At 39.0% G+C, this 15331-nt stretch overlaps 1 protein-coding gene, 1 long non-coding RNA gene and 1 other non-coding gene across 4 annotated transcripts; 2 read left to right on the plus strand and 1 right to left on the minus strand.

The window, feature by feature from the left end:
- Nucleotides 1-8: 8 nt before the first annotated feature.
- Nucleotides 9-2454, minus strand: LOC118119662. Its single transcript, XR_004698116.1, has 3 exons — nucleotides 2130-2454; nucleotides 1248-1466; nucleotides 9-128 (listed from the first exon to the last, which is right to left on the minus strand). It is a non-coding gene; the product is annotated as an uncharacterized LOC118119662 (long non-coding RNA).
- trnat-ugu lies at nucleotides 320-392 on the plus strand. The gene has a single exon. It is a non-coding gene; the product is annotated as a tRNA-Thr (tRNA).
- A 318-nt stretch (nucleotides 2455-2772) lies between the features above and the next one.
- LOC118121192 (ribosomal protein S6 kinase beta-2) lies at nucleotides 2773-14326 on the plus strand. 2 transcript variants are annotated; one of them, XM_047343543.1, is made up of 16 exons: nucleotides 2773-2873; nucleotides 3864-3918; nucleotides 4135-4172; nucleotides 5213-5327; nucleotides 5681-5749; nucleotides 5961-6108; nucleotides 6359-6416; nucleotides 6568-6668; nucleotides 7457-7547; nucleotides 7868-7958; nucleotides 8155-8262; nucleotides 9021-9083; nucleotides 9661-9738; nucleotides 10003-10110; nucleotides 10316-10428; nucleotides 11235-14326. In XM_047343543.1, the coding sequence occupies exons 1-16, from the start codon at nucleotides 2788-2790 to the stop codon at nucleotides 11410-11412; spliced, it is 1500 nt and encodes a 499-aa protein (XP_047199499.1). In that variant the 5' UTR covers nucleotides 2773-2787; the 3' UTR covers nucleotides 11413-14326. The 2 variants fall into 2 exon arrangements, with proteins under 2 accessions (XP_047199499.1, XP_047199500.1); XM_047343544.1 differs by having other exon boundaries at nucleotides 2808-3027.
- The last annotated feature ends 1005 nt before the right edge of the window (nucleotides 14327-15331 follow it).

Genomic DNA, 15331 nt, shown 5'->3' on the forward strand with positions numbered 1-15331 from the left:
CATCACACCGCAGTTACATATGATTGAAGGGTTTTTATTATTAACTCCTGCTGCAGTGAAATCAAACCGAATTTACCCTGAAGTACTTGAGTCAGCCTCCTCTGTCCAAGATGGACGCATGCTGCCACCTAGTGGATGAAAGAACTCAAATCAATGTAGTTTTAATAAAGGCTCTAACGTCACACTCTCTCCACCGACATCTTCTTGTTGTGGACATGTGGTGACAACGCTGCAGTTTCATCCCCTATCACGAGAACTACTGAACAGTGATAATATGATAAATTTATAATGTGTTTATGAAATGTGTTGCTGCACCACAGGCTCCATAGCTCAGGGGTTAGAGCACTGGTCTTGTAAACCAGGGGTCGCGAGTTCAAATCTCGCTGGGGCCTAAGATCCTTTTTTTTTTTTTTTAGTGGTGATGTAGTAACTTAATGTTGATTTTGGAGGCTGCAGCTGCTGATGCAGTATGAATGCTCAGCATTAGCTAAATAAACCAAGTAAACCGACAGCAACATCTTATGTCTGTCACTGAGTGACACTGATTAATTGAGTTTTATTAGTTAGCTTAACTTGATCATATGACTGAGTGATCAAATCACACCTACTGCAACTGTACCTTACTGTAATTAAGTGATGATTTTAAAGTTAGCTAGGCAGCTAGGAGTGTAAATATGAATTTAGTGCATCAAAACGCAAGGAGCAGGAAAGTAAGAGAAATGTGGAAACAACGCTGTAATTGTCCCCTGTATCGATTTTACTCCCTGTCCATACTAACACATCTGAAAAGGTATATCATGGGACCACTCATACACACTGGGCATGTGCATGCCGGGTTACAAAGAGTGCTCGGATAATAGTCTCCTATACATGTTAGATAATTGTAAAATGCAGAATTTAACAGTTAGGAAAGACAACAGTGTCAGTAACGCTTGTAATTGATTATCCATGTACAATCCTTTAAGTTTGCCATAATTAAACCTCAGAAACAGCCTTGGTAAAAGTCACAATTGACCTTCTTATAGCTTCAGATGAAAGGTTTGCCTCACTCCTAGCCTTGTTAGATCTTAGTGCAGCATTATTACATCCTAATACAGAGACTGGGACAGTTAATTGGTGTCAAAGTAACAGCCCTTGGCTGTTTTAAATCTTATTTGAAGTGTTTAAATCTTATTTAAACTGCTAAGGGTTCGGTCCCCAGAGAATATTGCCCAATCTAATATTGTCCAATCACGTTTCATAGTTACCATTTCTTGACAGATCAGTAAGTCTGTTCTCCATCTTTGACGTGACATCATCTTCACTGACAGCCAATCAGTAAGTTCTGTTTCCATCTTTGACGTGACACCACTGTCACTGACAGCCAATCAGTAAGTCCGTTCTCCATCTTTATCGGCGCTGTCACTGGCAGCCAATCACCATGGCCCGTCTCCAACCATCGCGGTATCCACAGGTCCCGCCCTCCTCTAGTTGCACACAGAAATTTGACCTGTTGAACTTCGTCACTTTGGGCGTTATTTCAGAGGGAAGATGTTACCAATGTTATTGTATTCAGTCAGGCAGCTAGGTAGGTAAAATGTTATCACACCAACAATAGACTATAACACAGCAACAACTGTGCACTTCATATGATTTGAATACATGCAACGGGTATTTGCGACCAATGTCTAGAACCAGAAACAATAGAACACATCCTTACAGCATGCAGGGAATCTACAAGAGAAAGGAAAGAACTGTATACAAAGGGCTAGACCAGACATTCCCAAACTTCAGAGTGCCGCGGCCCAATTCGAAAACTTTAAATAATCCATCCACGTTTAAGCGAAAACAATTAGCAAAGCAACAAATGTAAAACATTAAGTCCAAATAGTGGATTGTTAAACATATAGTCCTGCTGTTTACACATTACATTTCACAACAATAATATCAGGAAGAAGAAAATCACATTTGCGTTGTAACCAAATATACTTGCGGCGTTTGAGGCCCCCCCGAAAAAAACCCCCCGCTCGCTCTCACATGTCCATAAACTGACATTACCACTGGATTCCCCCCAGTCTGACACCTCAAGCAGTTTATCTCGATATACTTTATATTGAATCACACATCGCGTAACGTGACCTGCAACTCACCCAATGAGAGGGGGGACGTGGCCGGGTAGCCGGCTCAGAGACTCTCTAAATGGCGGCGCACTTTACATGGCCCCGGGGCCTCGTTAGCTCGCATCTCAGCGCACAGCACAGGCTTGGGGTTGTCCTCTGAGCCAGCACTGTCCCAGCGACTGGTACTCACTTGAGAACTTTCTGCGAGTCCTCTTGTTTGTTTTGAATGATTCAGGTAGATTTTCTGATTCCCATCGTCATTAACAGCCACTGCTCCATCTTGCTCCATCTTGCTCGACCCAGCACATCTCAAAGTTCTCCCTCACCTATGATTCCCAGCTAATGATGCGTTCAGGTGTTAATGTGACGGTCAGCAAATACAACGACACCTGTTCTAAAGGTCAGATAAAATAAGAATAACGTGGAATTTAAATCGTATGGCTTTGTTTCATTACCTGTGATGATCACTTTTTTTAAATCAATCATAAATATTTCGTGGTAATTTAGTGCTTACTTACAAATCTGAAACTTATTTTATTCATGCATTTTTGATGACCTTTCACGGTCCACCTGCAGTGGCTTCACGGACCACCAGGGGGCCGCAGCCCACACGTTGGGAATGACTGGACTAGACAGTCGAGTTTAAAATATATGGAAAGAGGAAGAATGAAAACTGAAGGGGGCAGTAATGCGACACTGTGGATGCCAGCTCCCGTTAAGCCTCACAGAAGAAGAAGAAGAAGAGGAAGAAGAAGTCGTCATGCTGTACACAGAGTATGAAGGGGACCTGAACACCGCTGTTACGTTATTTGACTAACATGTAACGAGAGCTTTATAGCTGCTGGTCTATGAAAAGAAGCTTTGTTTCAGTTAAACTCTCGGACGACAGACTCAGACGAGGCTCCACCACATGAAAGAGCGTTAACAGGTGAAACGCTAGCTAGCATTAGCATGTTTTGTAGCTACCTGTCAAACCTGCTGTCAGCGCGGTCGTGGCTAACTTTTAGTGATGTCAGACAGTTTAACCAGTCTGCGCTTTCTCGGGAAGGAGTGGCACCGTGGTTAGTTAGAAGACCAACTGTGGGAGTCGGTCAGCTCCTTGGAATTTGCTGACATGGCCACTCGCATGTTTTGGTTGCCGTCTGACTAACTAGCATGCTAACTTGAGAGCTTCTGCTAGCTCTGTGTTGAAGCGTTTGACTCCGAGAGTGTGGAACAAGCCTCGGCTTCACTTGAAGCCACATGTTTACGAACAACACTTAAGAAACGATTGTCAAGATTTGTGTCAAGGTCCAAGATGGAGCTGTGTCATGTTTAACTCTAATAACTACCTGGTGGTGGAGGCTAGGCCAGCGTCATGTTTGTAAAGGGCTGGTTCTTTGTGTTTTCACTGAAGCACACCATCAGCTGCTCCGTCTGTTTAGTAAACGCTGCTGTTTTATTAACAGCTACAATAGACCAGCAGATAACTCAGTAGGACTCCAGTTGTCCCTGAAAGTCTCTCTCAATCTTCTTGATGCATAGTAAACCAATCAATGTTGATCACAAACATGGAGTATAATGTTTATTTAAAGGTGGATGGGCAGCAGTTTTCCTTCCAGATAATTCACTGAGAGCAAACATGTGTGCTGCTGCAGTGTTCCTGGAAGGTCTGCTTGTCTTTTATGTACAAGGGCGATACTACATTCCCCACTGAGGTGAAAGTGTTCATTAGTCTTGGGTTCAGTGAAGCCCAACAGACTCACTCTACAGTGTCTGTTTCAGGATGGCGGGGGTGTTCGACATAGACTTGGAGACGGAGGACATCAGTGATGCAGAGGTTTGTATCCTATAATCATAGATAAGATTAAACTTGATCACATCAATAACTGAATGTCACAGGGATAAATTGAAAAAAAATAATTCCTTATACAGTACTTAATTACTGGTGGCTTGTGTTTGTAAGATGAATTCTTCATTTGAACAGGTTTTCAGTTTGTCATTTACCTTTGTCGCTATTGTTCAACCCCCTTGGCTTGTTGTTCCTTGCCTGTAGGATGATGTCTGTGACTTCACCGTGCCAGAACCAGAGAAGTACGTTTAATTACATTTTGACATTTAATTTAAATGTATTTATTTAATGCATTCACTTTATAATTTTTTATTGCAGTTTTTCTGAATATATGAGAGTGCTTACTTTCAAATCCCAATCATTTAGAGACATTTTGCATGCTCTCAGACATGCACAGGACTCCACAGAACCTCCGGACGTTCTCCGGGGGGGCTGTATGTGTGAATGCAAATGTATGAGTAAGAGCCTCTGGCCTTTCTGCAGACTTTCTCCTTCCAGCCCCCTTGTATAAAGTCTGCAGAATGTCCAGAGGAGCCGATGTACGAACACAGCAGGAAATCCTCCACGACAGACGCAGAAATGAAATGAACTAAAGGAAAACAAATACCTCTGGATGAAAAAGCGGAGTCTTACACGTAGAAGACACTGACAGAGATGTCAAGAGAGCTTTTGGTAATAGGGCAGATGCTTGTGTCGGTGTACAAAAACATGTGATCTCCGCAGCAGAATTAATATGCTAATGAATGAATGAATAGAACTTTATTGTCCACCAAGGGTGGAAGATTGCCTTCGGCTCACAAGTACAACATAAAATCAGACAAACAGATGAAAGGACCATACAATAAAATTAAAATAGCAGCTTAGTTTCTGTGGGTTGAAGTGCGACAGTCACTATACTGAGTTATGAATTTGTGAAAAAAACAACAGTCCTGGGTCTGCCTGCTGCTCCACCCCTCACCTGAACACTCCAGATATTTCTGTGTTATTGTGAACACATCTGAGCAGTGAATCTCCCGCTGTGTTGTTAATATGTGAATTCTCCGGACATCCTTTGGAGGTCATGTCTAAAAATGGCTTTTGAGAGGTTTGAAGCATAAATGTCCCGCATGTGTAGCTTGAGCCAGTTTGTGTTTTGGATTGGGTTTGTACCAAAAAGTACATGGATTTGAGCTATCTCCTTAATTTAGAAAAAACTGATTTTGTTTTCTCAGGTGAATGTCATTTTCTGTGGATTTAAACCTTACCTTCTGTGTTACTGTGTCATTCTCATCCTGTAACTTAGTGGTCAGATAGAGGAGGTGGAACTGACCAGTGAGAGCGTCAACAGAGACAGTGAGAGAGTTGGGCCTGACTGCTTTGAGCTTCTTACTGTGCTGGGGAAAGGAGCCTATGGCAAGGTATCTGTGTGTGTATGTGTGTGTTTCTGCATGTGTTTCTGCATGCGTTTGCATGCTGGTACCCGTTTTAAAGGATCTTTCTCTTTCTACCAAAAGTTATAAAAATAAACTGTTTAGAGCTACACACAAAATGTATCCCACAACACAGTAACATTGTAAATAAGTGTTTATAAGGTTTGATGTAAATGTCTATTGAAATGGAATTTTCTTTTTCAGAAAGGCGTTATTGCTGATTTCTGCCTAAGACTCTGAAACATAACCAGTTCACACTAATGTAAAACAGAGAAAAAAATATTATAAGTACAGCACAGTCCTAAGTTACTCTTTACAACTCACCGCTGTCTTTCTTTAAGGTTTTCCAGGTGAGAAAGGTTCAAGGAGCCCAGATCGGGAAGATATTTGCCATGAAGGTGCTGAAAAAGGTATAGTGAAGGAGCAGACAACTTTCTCCTGATACACAACTCATCCGATATGAATTTTGCGTTGATGTTCCTCCATTACTCTTCTCATTTTTATTTCCTACCCTGTCCACTATCTGCCTACCATTTCCTCTCCTCCATGTATTTGTCCCCCCCCCCCCTCTCTCTATTTTTCTTCCCCTCCCTTCCCTCTTCTCAACATGTTTGTCATAAGGCTAAGATAGTGTGTAATGCTAAAGACACTGCTCACACACGAGCAGAGCGGGAGATCCTGGAGACGGTGAGACACCCGTTCCTCGTGGATCTGCTCTACGCCTTCCAGACCGGGGGAAAACTCTACCTCATACTCGAGTGTCTAAGTGGTAAGAAAGGGACCCTTAGGGATGGACTTATGGATGTGGAGGATTAAAAACATCAGAGGAGAGACAAATGCCATGGACTAATTTCAGTGCAATTGTGCAAAGCTAATCAAATCCCTTCACTTTTAATATTTATGGCAATTAAGTTTTTGATTGCATAGCAAGGAAGCGGTTGTAGAAAAAAAAAGATGTATAAAGGAATGAATGGGAGTAAAAATCTTTCAACGATGTGTACTGTTTTTTTTTTCGACAGGGGGGGAGCTGTTCATGCAGTTGGAGAAGGAAGGCATCTTCATGGAAGACACTGCATGGTAAGGATGTCCTTATGTCAGCTCACTATTTGCGTATAAGTTGTAATTTTGAGTTTGTACAACTTAGGTTTTGTAATGATATTGTTTCAGTGGAAATTATTTCTGTTTAATTTAGGTTGTGGACTTAAATAGCCTCTGTGTGTGTGTGTAGTTTCTATCTAGGAGAGATCACATTGGCCATAGGTCACCTCCACTCGAATGGGATCATTTACAGAGACCTCAAACCTGAAAACATCATGCTTAATCACCAAGGTAACACACAATGTGTATGTATAGTAAATACTGTATATGTAAATATAATCACTCACTGCCTCAAAACTAATCATCAGACTAATCATTTGTCCATCTGAGTGAGGCTGCTATAATGACTTAGAATTAATTTCTAGTTCCTTTACTAAATTTGAAAAAATAAAATGTATTGACTGAAGTAGAAATCTTATGAATAATAATAAATATAGCTTTTAATAGTAGTTTGTGAAACACATGTACTTAATTATGTATTATTGTTAAGATTCGAATATAGCTCTCAGAATTATGGGAATAGAATTGGGTAGATATAATTTCAATTATATTGATTCAGATGATGCTTATCGACTCCGTTTCTCCTTGACTCCTTGTTTCGGTTCCAATTTGGTGGAAAAAAGAAAGAGGTCACAATAGCATCAATAATTTTTTCATTAAGTGAACATTCACAATTTAAATTTCTATTCCCTCACATTCACAAAATATTTATTATTTTCAAAAATTAAATGCCATGAAATAGGCAGTCTATTTATCATTTAAAATTAAAATGATGGGTTTTAATAGATTATAATGGAATTTATATTTCCTCTGTTCGTCAAAATGGAGAACAATGAGCAAGTCTACATTCCATCCCCTCTCCCTCTCTTCTTCTGTCCCTCGCTCTTTTATCTTCTCTCTTAGCCATGCATGCTAGCTTGTATCTAAACAAAGGGGCACAATGTTGCGTTGACACGTGACTTGTAGACTGGTATGTAGCCTTTGTTTGCAATAATAAAGGGTCTTTCTCTGTTTTATAGGTCACATCAAGCTAACTGACTTTGGCCTCTGTAAGGAATCGATTCACGATGGATCGGTCACACACACCTTTTGTGGTACCATAGAATACATGTGGGTAACGCTCATAGACACACACACACAGTGCTTTACTCTCATTTTCAAGATTTTTAGCACTTATGTGACCACAACAACAAATGTTCCTCTCCAATAACACTTTGATAATATTTGCTCTGCTCTTGTTGGTGCTGTGTAATTTTATAATACAAATTTCACTTACAAACTTGAGAATATTATGGGGGAATGCAAGTTGTAAATAAAGCAAACAAAGCGATTTGACTTTATATTCTATTTAGTATTATTTTTACACTGACAACCTATTCATTTTGTTTGTTTGTTTATGTCTCCCCTCTCTGTGTCTTTTTCCCTTCCAGGGCTCCAGAGATCCTGACCAGGTTGGGTCACAACAGAGCAGTAGACTGGTGGAGCCTGGGGGCCCTGATGTATGATATGATGACTGGATCTGTAAGTGAGAACTGCTAGAGACTAAAGTTGTTCCAGTCAGTCAGCAGATACTCAGAAGGCTCTGACTCATTGCTACATTTGCGTTCAAACATTGTATTCTCTGGAGTTGAGCACATGTCTAGAAGCAGCATAATTTTGAAATGGCTGCTGGAGTCTGTTTATGTCCTTCACTGACACTCCTCTGATTTTCCACCAGCCTCCATTCACAGCTGAAAACAGGAAGAAGACCATTGACAAGATCTTGAAGTGTAAACTAAATCTACCCCCATACCTGACCATTGATGCCAGGGACCTCATTAAGAAGGTCTGTAACCTGCACATGCACCAAATGCGCTCACACACTGTAAACATTGTCATTACAACACAGAAATTGCCAATCAGAGTACATTGTTTTTCCCATTCATGTATCATCTATCAAGTCTGTCTCTGAAAGTCTTTTAAATGTTTTTTCTTTTTTTTCATACACAATAATACATTTTTTCTTGTGAAACAAACATTTTTTTGCTATGATTTGATGATCTGTGAAGGATGATTGAAGTATGAAAATTTAAATATTTTGCCAGTCGTGGTTCTTAATGTTCACTGCAGCCCATCACAACTCTAAGTTGAATTACAAGAACTGGGATCATATTTGATCTTCTTTGCAAAGTATTTATTTATATATAGTATTTATATAGGCTTTTCTAGTCTTGATGACCAAATCTAACAAAACAATTCACAATAAGGAAGGGAAACTCAATTCTATCATTCAGTATCTTCGATGATGATTCTGCATAGTGCACATTACAATAAATCATGTAAAAAAACAAACAATGCTTTTCCAGGCTTTGTATGTACTTTTAATTTAAGAAAATGACAACCTCCAGCTTAAACTTCCTTTAAAGCAATGCATACACTGAAACGGGGATGTAGATCAGTCAAGACAAATAATTTAAGTTCAGGTGGGTATAAGGAGCCACTGAACAGGCTGTGTGGGACCCTCTCAGACCCATGTTTGCATTAACTGTATAAATAAACCTATCAGGTCAAATTATATCAGTTTGACATGTCTTTTCTTTTCAGCTGTTGAAGAAGAATCCAGCCCAGAGACTTTGTTCCAGTAATTCAGACTGTGCTGATATCCAGGTGAGTAGTGTCATTGCTTTCTGCCTGGTTTTAGCATGGTTTCACTATGATTCTTCCTATGAAACTAGAAATACATAAAAATCCCTGTGTCACGACCCAGGACATACGGAAATTGTGATAATTCTAAACAATCTCCCTGGGTCGAGTGAACACTGATCAGACTGCTCTGATACTACATAACATCATAAGATTTTTAAATGGAAGAAGAACAAACCAATTTAAGATCTACTGTTATTTCCCACTTTGAATCTGTATCTGGAATAATAGCCAGAAAATCTGTTCTGCAATTAAACACTGTGTAAAAAGTTTGGCTAAAACAAATATCTTCAAAAAATAAAACATTCTTATCATATCCTCTTCTAAACAGAATATATACAATGCATGACATACAGTAAAAGATTGTTTGTGTATCTAGCCTCTGAAAAGTGAAACAATGATTGCACAAACTGATCTGAGCACAGTATGAATGCAGAATCCATATATTTAATAAATGCGCAGATGTTTTTCAAACAGTTACAACATATTGATACATAAAGCAAAACAACCAACCCAACACAAAGGCTTTGTTCCTCTGCAGAAACATCCTTTCTTCAGGCACATTAACTGGGATGATCTACTTAACAAGAGAGTGGAGCCGCCTTACAAGCCCCAGCTGGTAAGTCACCAGATGTCATTTTGTCCCCTTTATGCTATCAAACAACTTGTTGAGTTACTTTTATGCCTGTTGTTCATCAAACTCTGCTTTTTTTCATATCCTCCTTATCTACAACCTAGAGTACATCCCTTTTATGTTCCCTGACCTCTCATTGTCTTTGTGTCTCACACACACACACACACCACTCATCCCTATCTTCAATCACCTTAATAAATCTGTTCCTCTGTGTCTAACTTTCAACTGCCCCTGTCTGGGTCTCTGTAGCACTCGGATGAGGATGTGAGCCAGTTTGACGTCAGGTTCACCAGACAGACACCAGTGGACAGTCCTGACGACACCTCACTCGGCCACAGTGCAGAGCTTGCCTTCGCTGTGAGACAGTCTTCCTTATCACACTGTTTTTAAAAAGTTTATATTTAGGCTCTAGAAACCACAGACTCTAAATGAAAACTTTCTTTTGTGTAAGGTAATGTGTCAGTGGCTCTTTCCCTGCACCTTCCTGTTGAACACTCTTAATATAACAAGCAGCTCTTTTAAGTTTACAAGGAATTAATTGTGACTGTCTGTGCCCCATCAGGGTTTCACCTACGTGGCTCCATCGGTCCTAGAGAGTCTAAAAGAAGGCTTCTCATTTGAACCCAGAACACGAGCTGTCCGCCGACACAACAGCAGCCCACGCACACCCATCAGGTAACACACGAAACAACATCAATTCCCATCTATGAAGCCACATCACAACATTTTTATGCCTCCCCGCCGGCGATAGTGTTTTGGAGTTGTCCGTCTTTACGTACATACGATTAACGCACTTGATTTTGATAGCCAAAGGTCACGGTGGCCTCGCAAAGTATGTCTGTTTTTCATGAATGTGATATCTTAAGAGAAGCTTGAGGGAATGTCTTCAAATTTGGTACAAACATTCACTTGGACTCAAAGATGAACTGATTAGATTTTGGTGCCTGGAAGTCAAAGGTAAAGGTTACAGTGTCCTCATGTTACTGTGAATGTGACATATTCTATCCTGTTTTGTGCGAATTCCTTTCTTTTCTTTTCGCTTTTTTCCCCACAGACAGATGTAAAGTGTCCTCGGGTCTATTGAAAGGCACTATATAAATTCAAGCTATTTTTATTATTATGTTTCAGTTGTCAGAGGTAAAAGTCACAGTAACCTTTTTTATATGAAACTGAAAAAAAAGTATGTAGAAATATGTACACAGAAACTGCACTGGTTGGCGGAGCAATACAACCACAGTGCAGTAATTCGAGTTATTTATAACCTGGAACTTTGTTACTTGCTTTGCTCTCATATACAAAGCATTAGCATGATTCATTATCAATACACCAGAAGCTAATGTACTTGATAATTAAGGTGACTTGATCTGAACTAATGTCTCTTGTCTAATGTCTATATAATTTCTTATATAACCTAGGAGATACATTTATTTCTATTCAACAATCTCGTATTTTTTTAATAACTTGTCCATTTTTTCTTTTAGTCCCCTGAAGTTTTCTTCTGCCGGGCCCTTCAAGTCGAGCACTGATGGAGAGCTGGACCCCTTCTCTCCCACTTCTCCGCCGTCAGTGCCGGTTTCCATGTCACTGGAAAACGGAGGTGCCAGTCAGCCAATCAGGACCCCTGCGAGGAACAAGAAGCAGAAGGGACATCGGAGATGAGGAGGAAAGGTTCAGAGTCAGCCTGTGCTGCAAGACCTTGGTCAGATTAATGTTTTCTCTCAAATACAGCAGTTGTTGAGGCACAGAGCTGAAGGTTTTGGTTTTATTTCTGGTATCATGCTTTTTTTGAAGTGGTTTAACTAAGAGCTGTCTGAAAGCCAAAAGCTTTTTTTTCCCTGTCATATTCAAATTAGAAAACTAAAACAGACACAGCTCATCTTGGGTCTTACTGTCCAGCTTTTCTTATTTGTCATATTGACTGTTTAAAGGTAGATCACTTCACACAGACTTCACTGGATCAACATGGAATATTTATGCTTTAATTTATAGACTTTAGAGCCTCAGTTGGATCACTGATCACTTCATTGTGTAAAGCTTCATTAAAATAAATAAGGACTTAAGTAAAAATATTATTTTCAAATGAGATCACAATAAGGACTATTTTCTACACCACTTTCCCTAAATGCATCATGGGCAGTTAAGGTCACGTAAATGATGGACTGACTGCTAAGTTTTAATTTTGTATATACTCTACATGCTCTATGTTACAGCTAAAAGTAAGCTGTAATATATGTAATTTATGTTTTTCATTGAATTAGTTCATCAGCTTTTAATTAGTTCATCAGGCTGACGTTTCAATTAGAAAACTGATGAAAGATATTTTCATTGGATTCTTTTTCATAAAGGTAGATATGTGACAAAGACCTTTAGCCTTCATATGCTACATTGCACACATGATAACATATTCTTGACTGTCAGGTGAAAATATGGAAAATCTCTGTTCATGTTTCTTCATGTCTGCTGCCAAAGGTTTTCCCACTTGCTGTCCTCGTATTGTAAAAACGGACCAATCACACTATGTTAAGGACTTAACAAAAGGGACACGCTGTATGTATTCATTAGGATCAATAAGGAGGGTTCACATATAAACAAACAGAGGATCCATAAAAAACGAACAATGTACAGTCAATGCTGGTAAAGTGGTGCTCTCCGAAAACAATGGATTATATTGTATAGAAAGAATATTTTGGGTTACAGAACAAACCTATTTTTACACATAACTTAGGTAAAATAGTTATATTAAAAATAATGTGCTTGATATTATGAATTGTTTGATTGTCATTGCCCGACATAGTCAAACACTTACTCAGAAGTTCGATGAATCATCGGAAGGTTGTGAGGTTCATGTGATGCCAACATTTTCTCAGCAATGTCATTTGTTCTTAAATCAGTGGGTTATAGATTGAGATCAATCAAACTAAATCTTGGTACATTATTTACAATAAATAAAAAAGAATGTTGCATTAATTTTTAGGTACAACAAGAGAACACAGGCAGCTCCTTGAAGCAGCTGAGGCTAAATGTGTAAATGTTGTAACTGAATTCAAGATAACAGACATGATGAATGGTCAATGAATCTATCAGCTACATAGCTTTAATCCATTGTCTCCACAGTGCAATGACATATGGACAATTAAAGATAACAGAGACAGACAGACAGACACGTATTGTAGCGATGGGACAAAATGGGAACAATGCTGCAGTGCAAATATCTCACATATTCACATGAGTAACAGCTGCAGAAGTAAATGTGTGCTTCTATTCATTGGCTAAATCATTAGCTTCCTGTCCATCATGGTCTGTACTGGAGAATAAAATATTCACTAGGTGTAAACTATCCTTTGAATTGTATACATGTCTTAAAGTATGTATGACAATAATGCATTAGGAAATAAATAGTCAGATGAACAAATGCAGATAAAAACCTTGAAATAGTGAAATAATTGAATGAAGACATGGCTACAGCAGGAGCATTCTCATATGTCTGTCACTCAGTGGTTCGACCGGTCCACCAGACTAAATTATATGAACAATTATTGCATGAATTGACATGAATATTGTTGCAGACATTCATGCTTCCCTCAGGATGAAATGTTTTAATTGACACTCAATCTGGCACCATCATGTTAAAACATAAATTGGACTAATAATTTGGTTTCTAACCTGCCAATCTAATGACATTTCCATCAACCTCAGCCGCTGGTGTCTAGCACATGTGATGAATACAACCTGCTTAACATCATCACGTTTGCAGTGTTACAAGGGGTGTTGATGCATTCAGCTAAAGAGCACTGCAGTGGTTGCAGACTTGATTCCACCCTATGCTCCCTGGTATTGACTCTAATGTAAAAACAGAAGAGCATTTGTAAATTTAAGAAGATTGAAACAACTTTTCATAATAATGATAAAATCCCTCTTTTAGTGTATTGGGTTATTCTACAATTTCATGGTTACATATTTCTGCATTTGTTCAGTTGATCATTTTATACTTGTATATTTGATCATATTTATTTAATTTTGAACTCTTTGGGCTGCCTGTTCCTTTGTTCTTGTTTAGAAAGACATTCCTCTTTTGCTGCTCTTGTTCTTGTGGATTTTAGGAAACAGGTGTGACACAGAAGCTCTTCCCCCTCTGCTCCACCAGCCTCTGTCTGGGTCTATTTGAGGCAGAGTGTGAATTATATTCTGAGTAATGTCTGTTGTCACACTGCAGTCTGTTATTGTATGGGCACTGTACTAGAACAGTTGTACAGAACAAACTGCAGCACATCATGATGTGATTGTAAACAAGGTATTCTCACGAGAACACCCCCCCCTCCAAACACACACAAACACACCCACACACCCCAGCCCACCCCACACACACAATCTCAGTTATTGAATTTGCAGCTGGACAGCAGGAACAAGTGCTGATTGTGTTCACTTCTGTATATTTATTTACATAACTAAGAGTAATTGATTTTTAATTCATTATTTTGAGTGGTTTTAAGTGGTTTATTCTTTTCTTTCTTGTCATGTATAATTTTTCATTAACAGACGAATGTTTAAGAATAAAAATGGATTAAATGCTGAATTATTGTATGGGGAACTTATTTATTGAGGGTTTGGAATTTGCTGATTTGAGTTAAGGTGGAAACATTTCTGATGGGTAAAAACACTTTCTCAAATCCCCCCCAAAATAGTTCTATTAAAAAATTATATTTGTAATCACCACAGTTGCGGATTTATTAAATTTAAATTAAATTTAAATCAAAGAAATGTCCAATATTGCGTTGCTCTTAAAATTGAGGCCTCCTTTGAAAGGAGCACCTGTAAAGCCCTTAAGTAGATGGTAAATGGTCTGTATTTAAATCGACTTATCAACCACTCAGAGTGCGTTACCATTTAAGTCACATCTTTTTCTATCACACACCATTCATGTACTGTACAGCCATCGGGGGCAATTTGAGGTTCAGTATCTTGCTAAAGGACACTTGCATGCGCACTGGAGTTGCTAGGGTTTGAACCATAGATCGTGGTTGACCCTCTCTACCTCCTGAACCACAACTGCCCCAGAGCCATTACAATATTGGTAGTTTAAAAAACGTTCCCTCCACTTTTGATGGAGGAAACGATGAATAAAACTGATCACATTTTTCTTTAATAACAGTAATATAGTTTCAGACGGAAACACAGTTCAGTTACAAACACTTGTTTTAAAGAGCAACCAATTACAGTGACTGGTTCTAGGCTGTTTTTGAGGGAGTCCACGCAGTGACAAATTATGTCTGCTTAGAGAACTCATCCTCCTCATGTACCACCTCTCAAATCCAAGTAATATACATTATGTATCAACCTGCATCTGGAAGCAGTTAAACAAGCATGGTAACCATAGCTGTCTAGCTGCTCTGATGCTAGTTTATCAAAAACCTTCATTTGCACAATTCACATTAGATGATGCCTTTTAAAACATGAGAAATTGCTCAAATTCAGACTTCACTGGATTATTTGTTGACAGAAATTTGTTCACTTTGACAAATCCTTATTATCCAGGTCCAACATCTTCAGAAAATGGAATGTATTTGTAAGTAACTGACTC

This window comes from Hippoglossus stenolepis, chromosome 2 (genome assembly GCF_022539355.2).
Source record: "Hippoglossus stenolepis isolate QCI-W04-F060 chromosome 2, HSTE1.2, whole genome shotgun sequence".
Lineage (NCBI taxonomy): Eukaryota > Metazoa > Chordata > Actinopteri > Pleuronectiformes > Pleuronectidae > Hippoglossus > Hippoglossus stenolepis.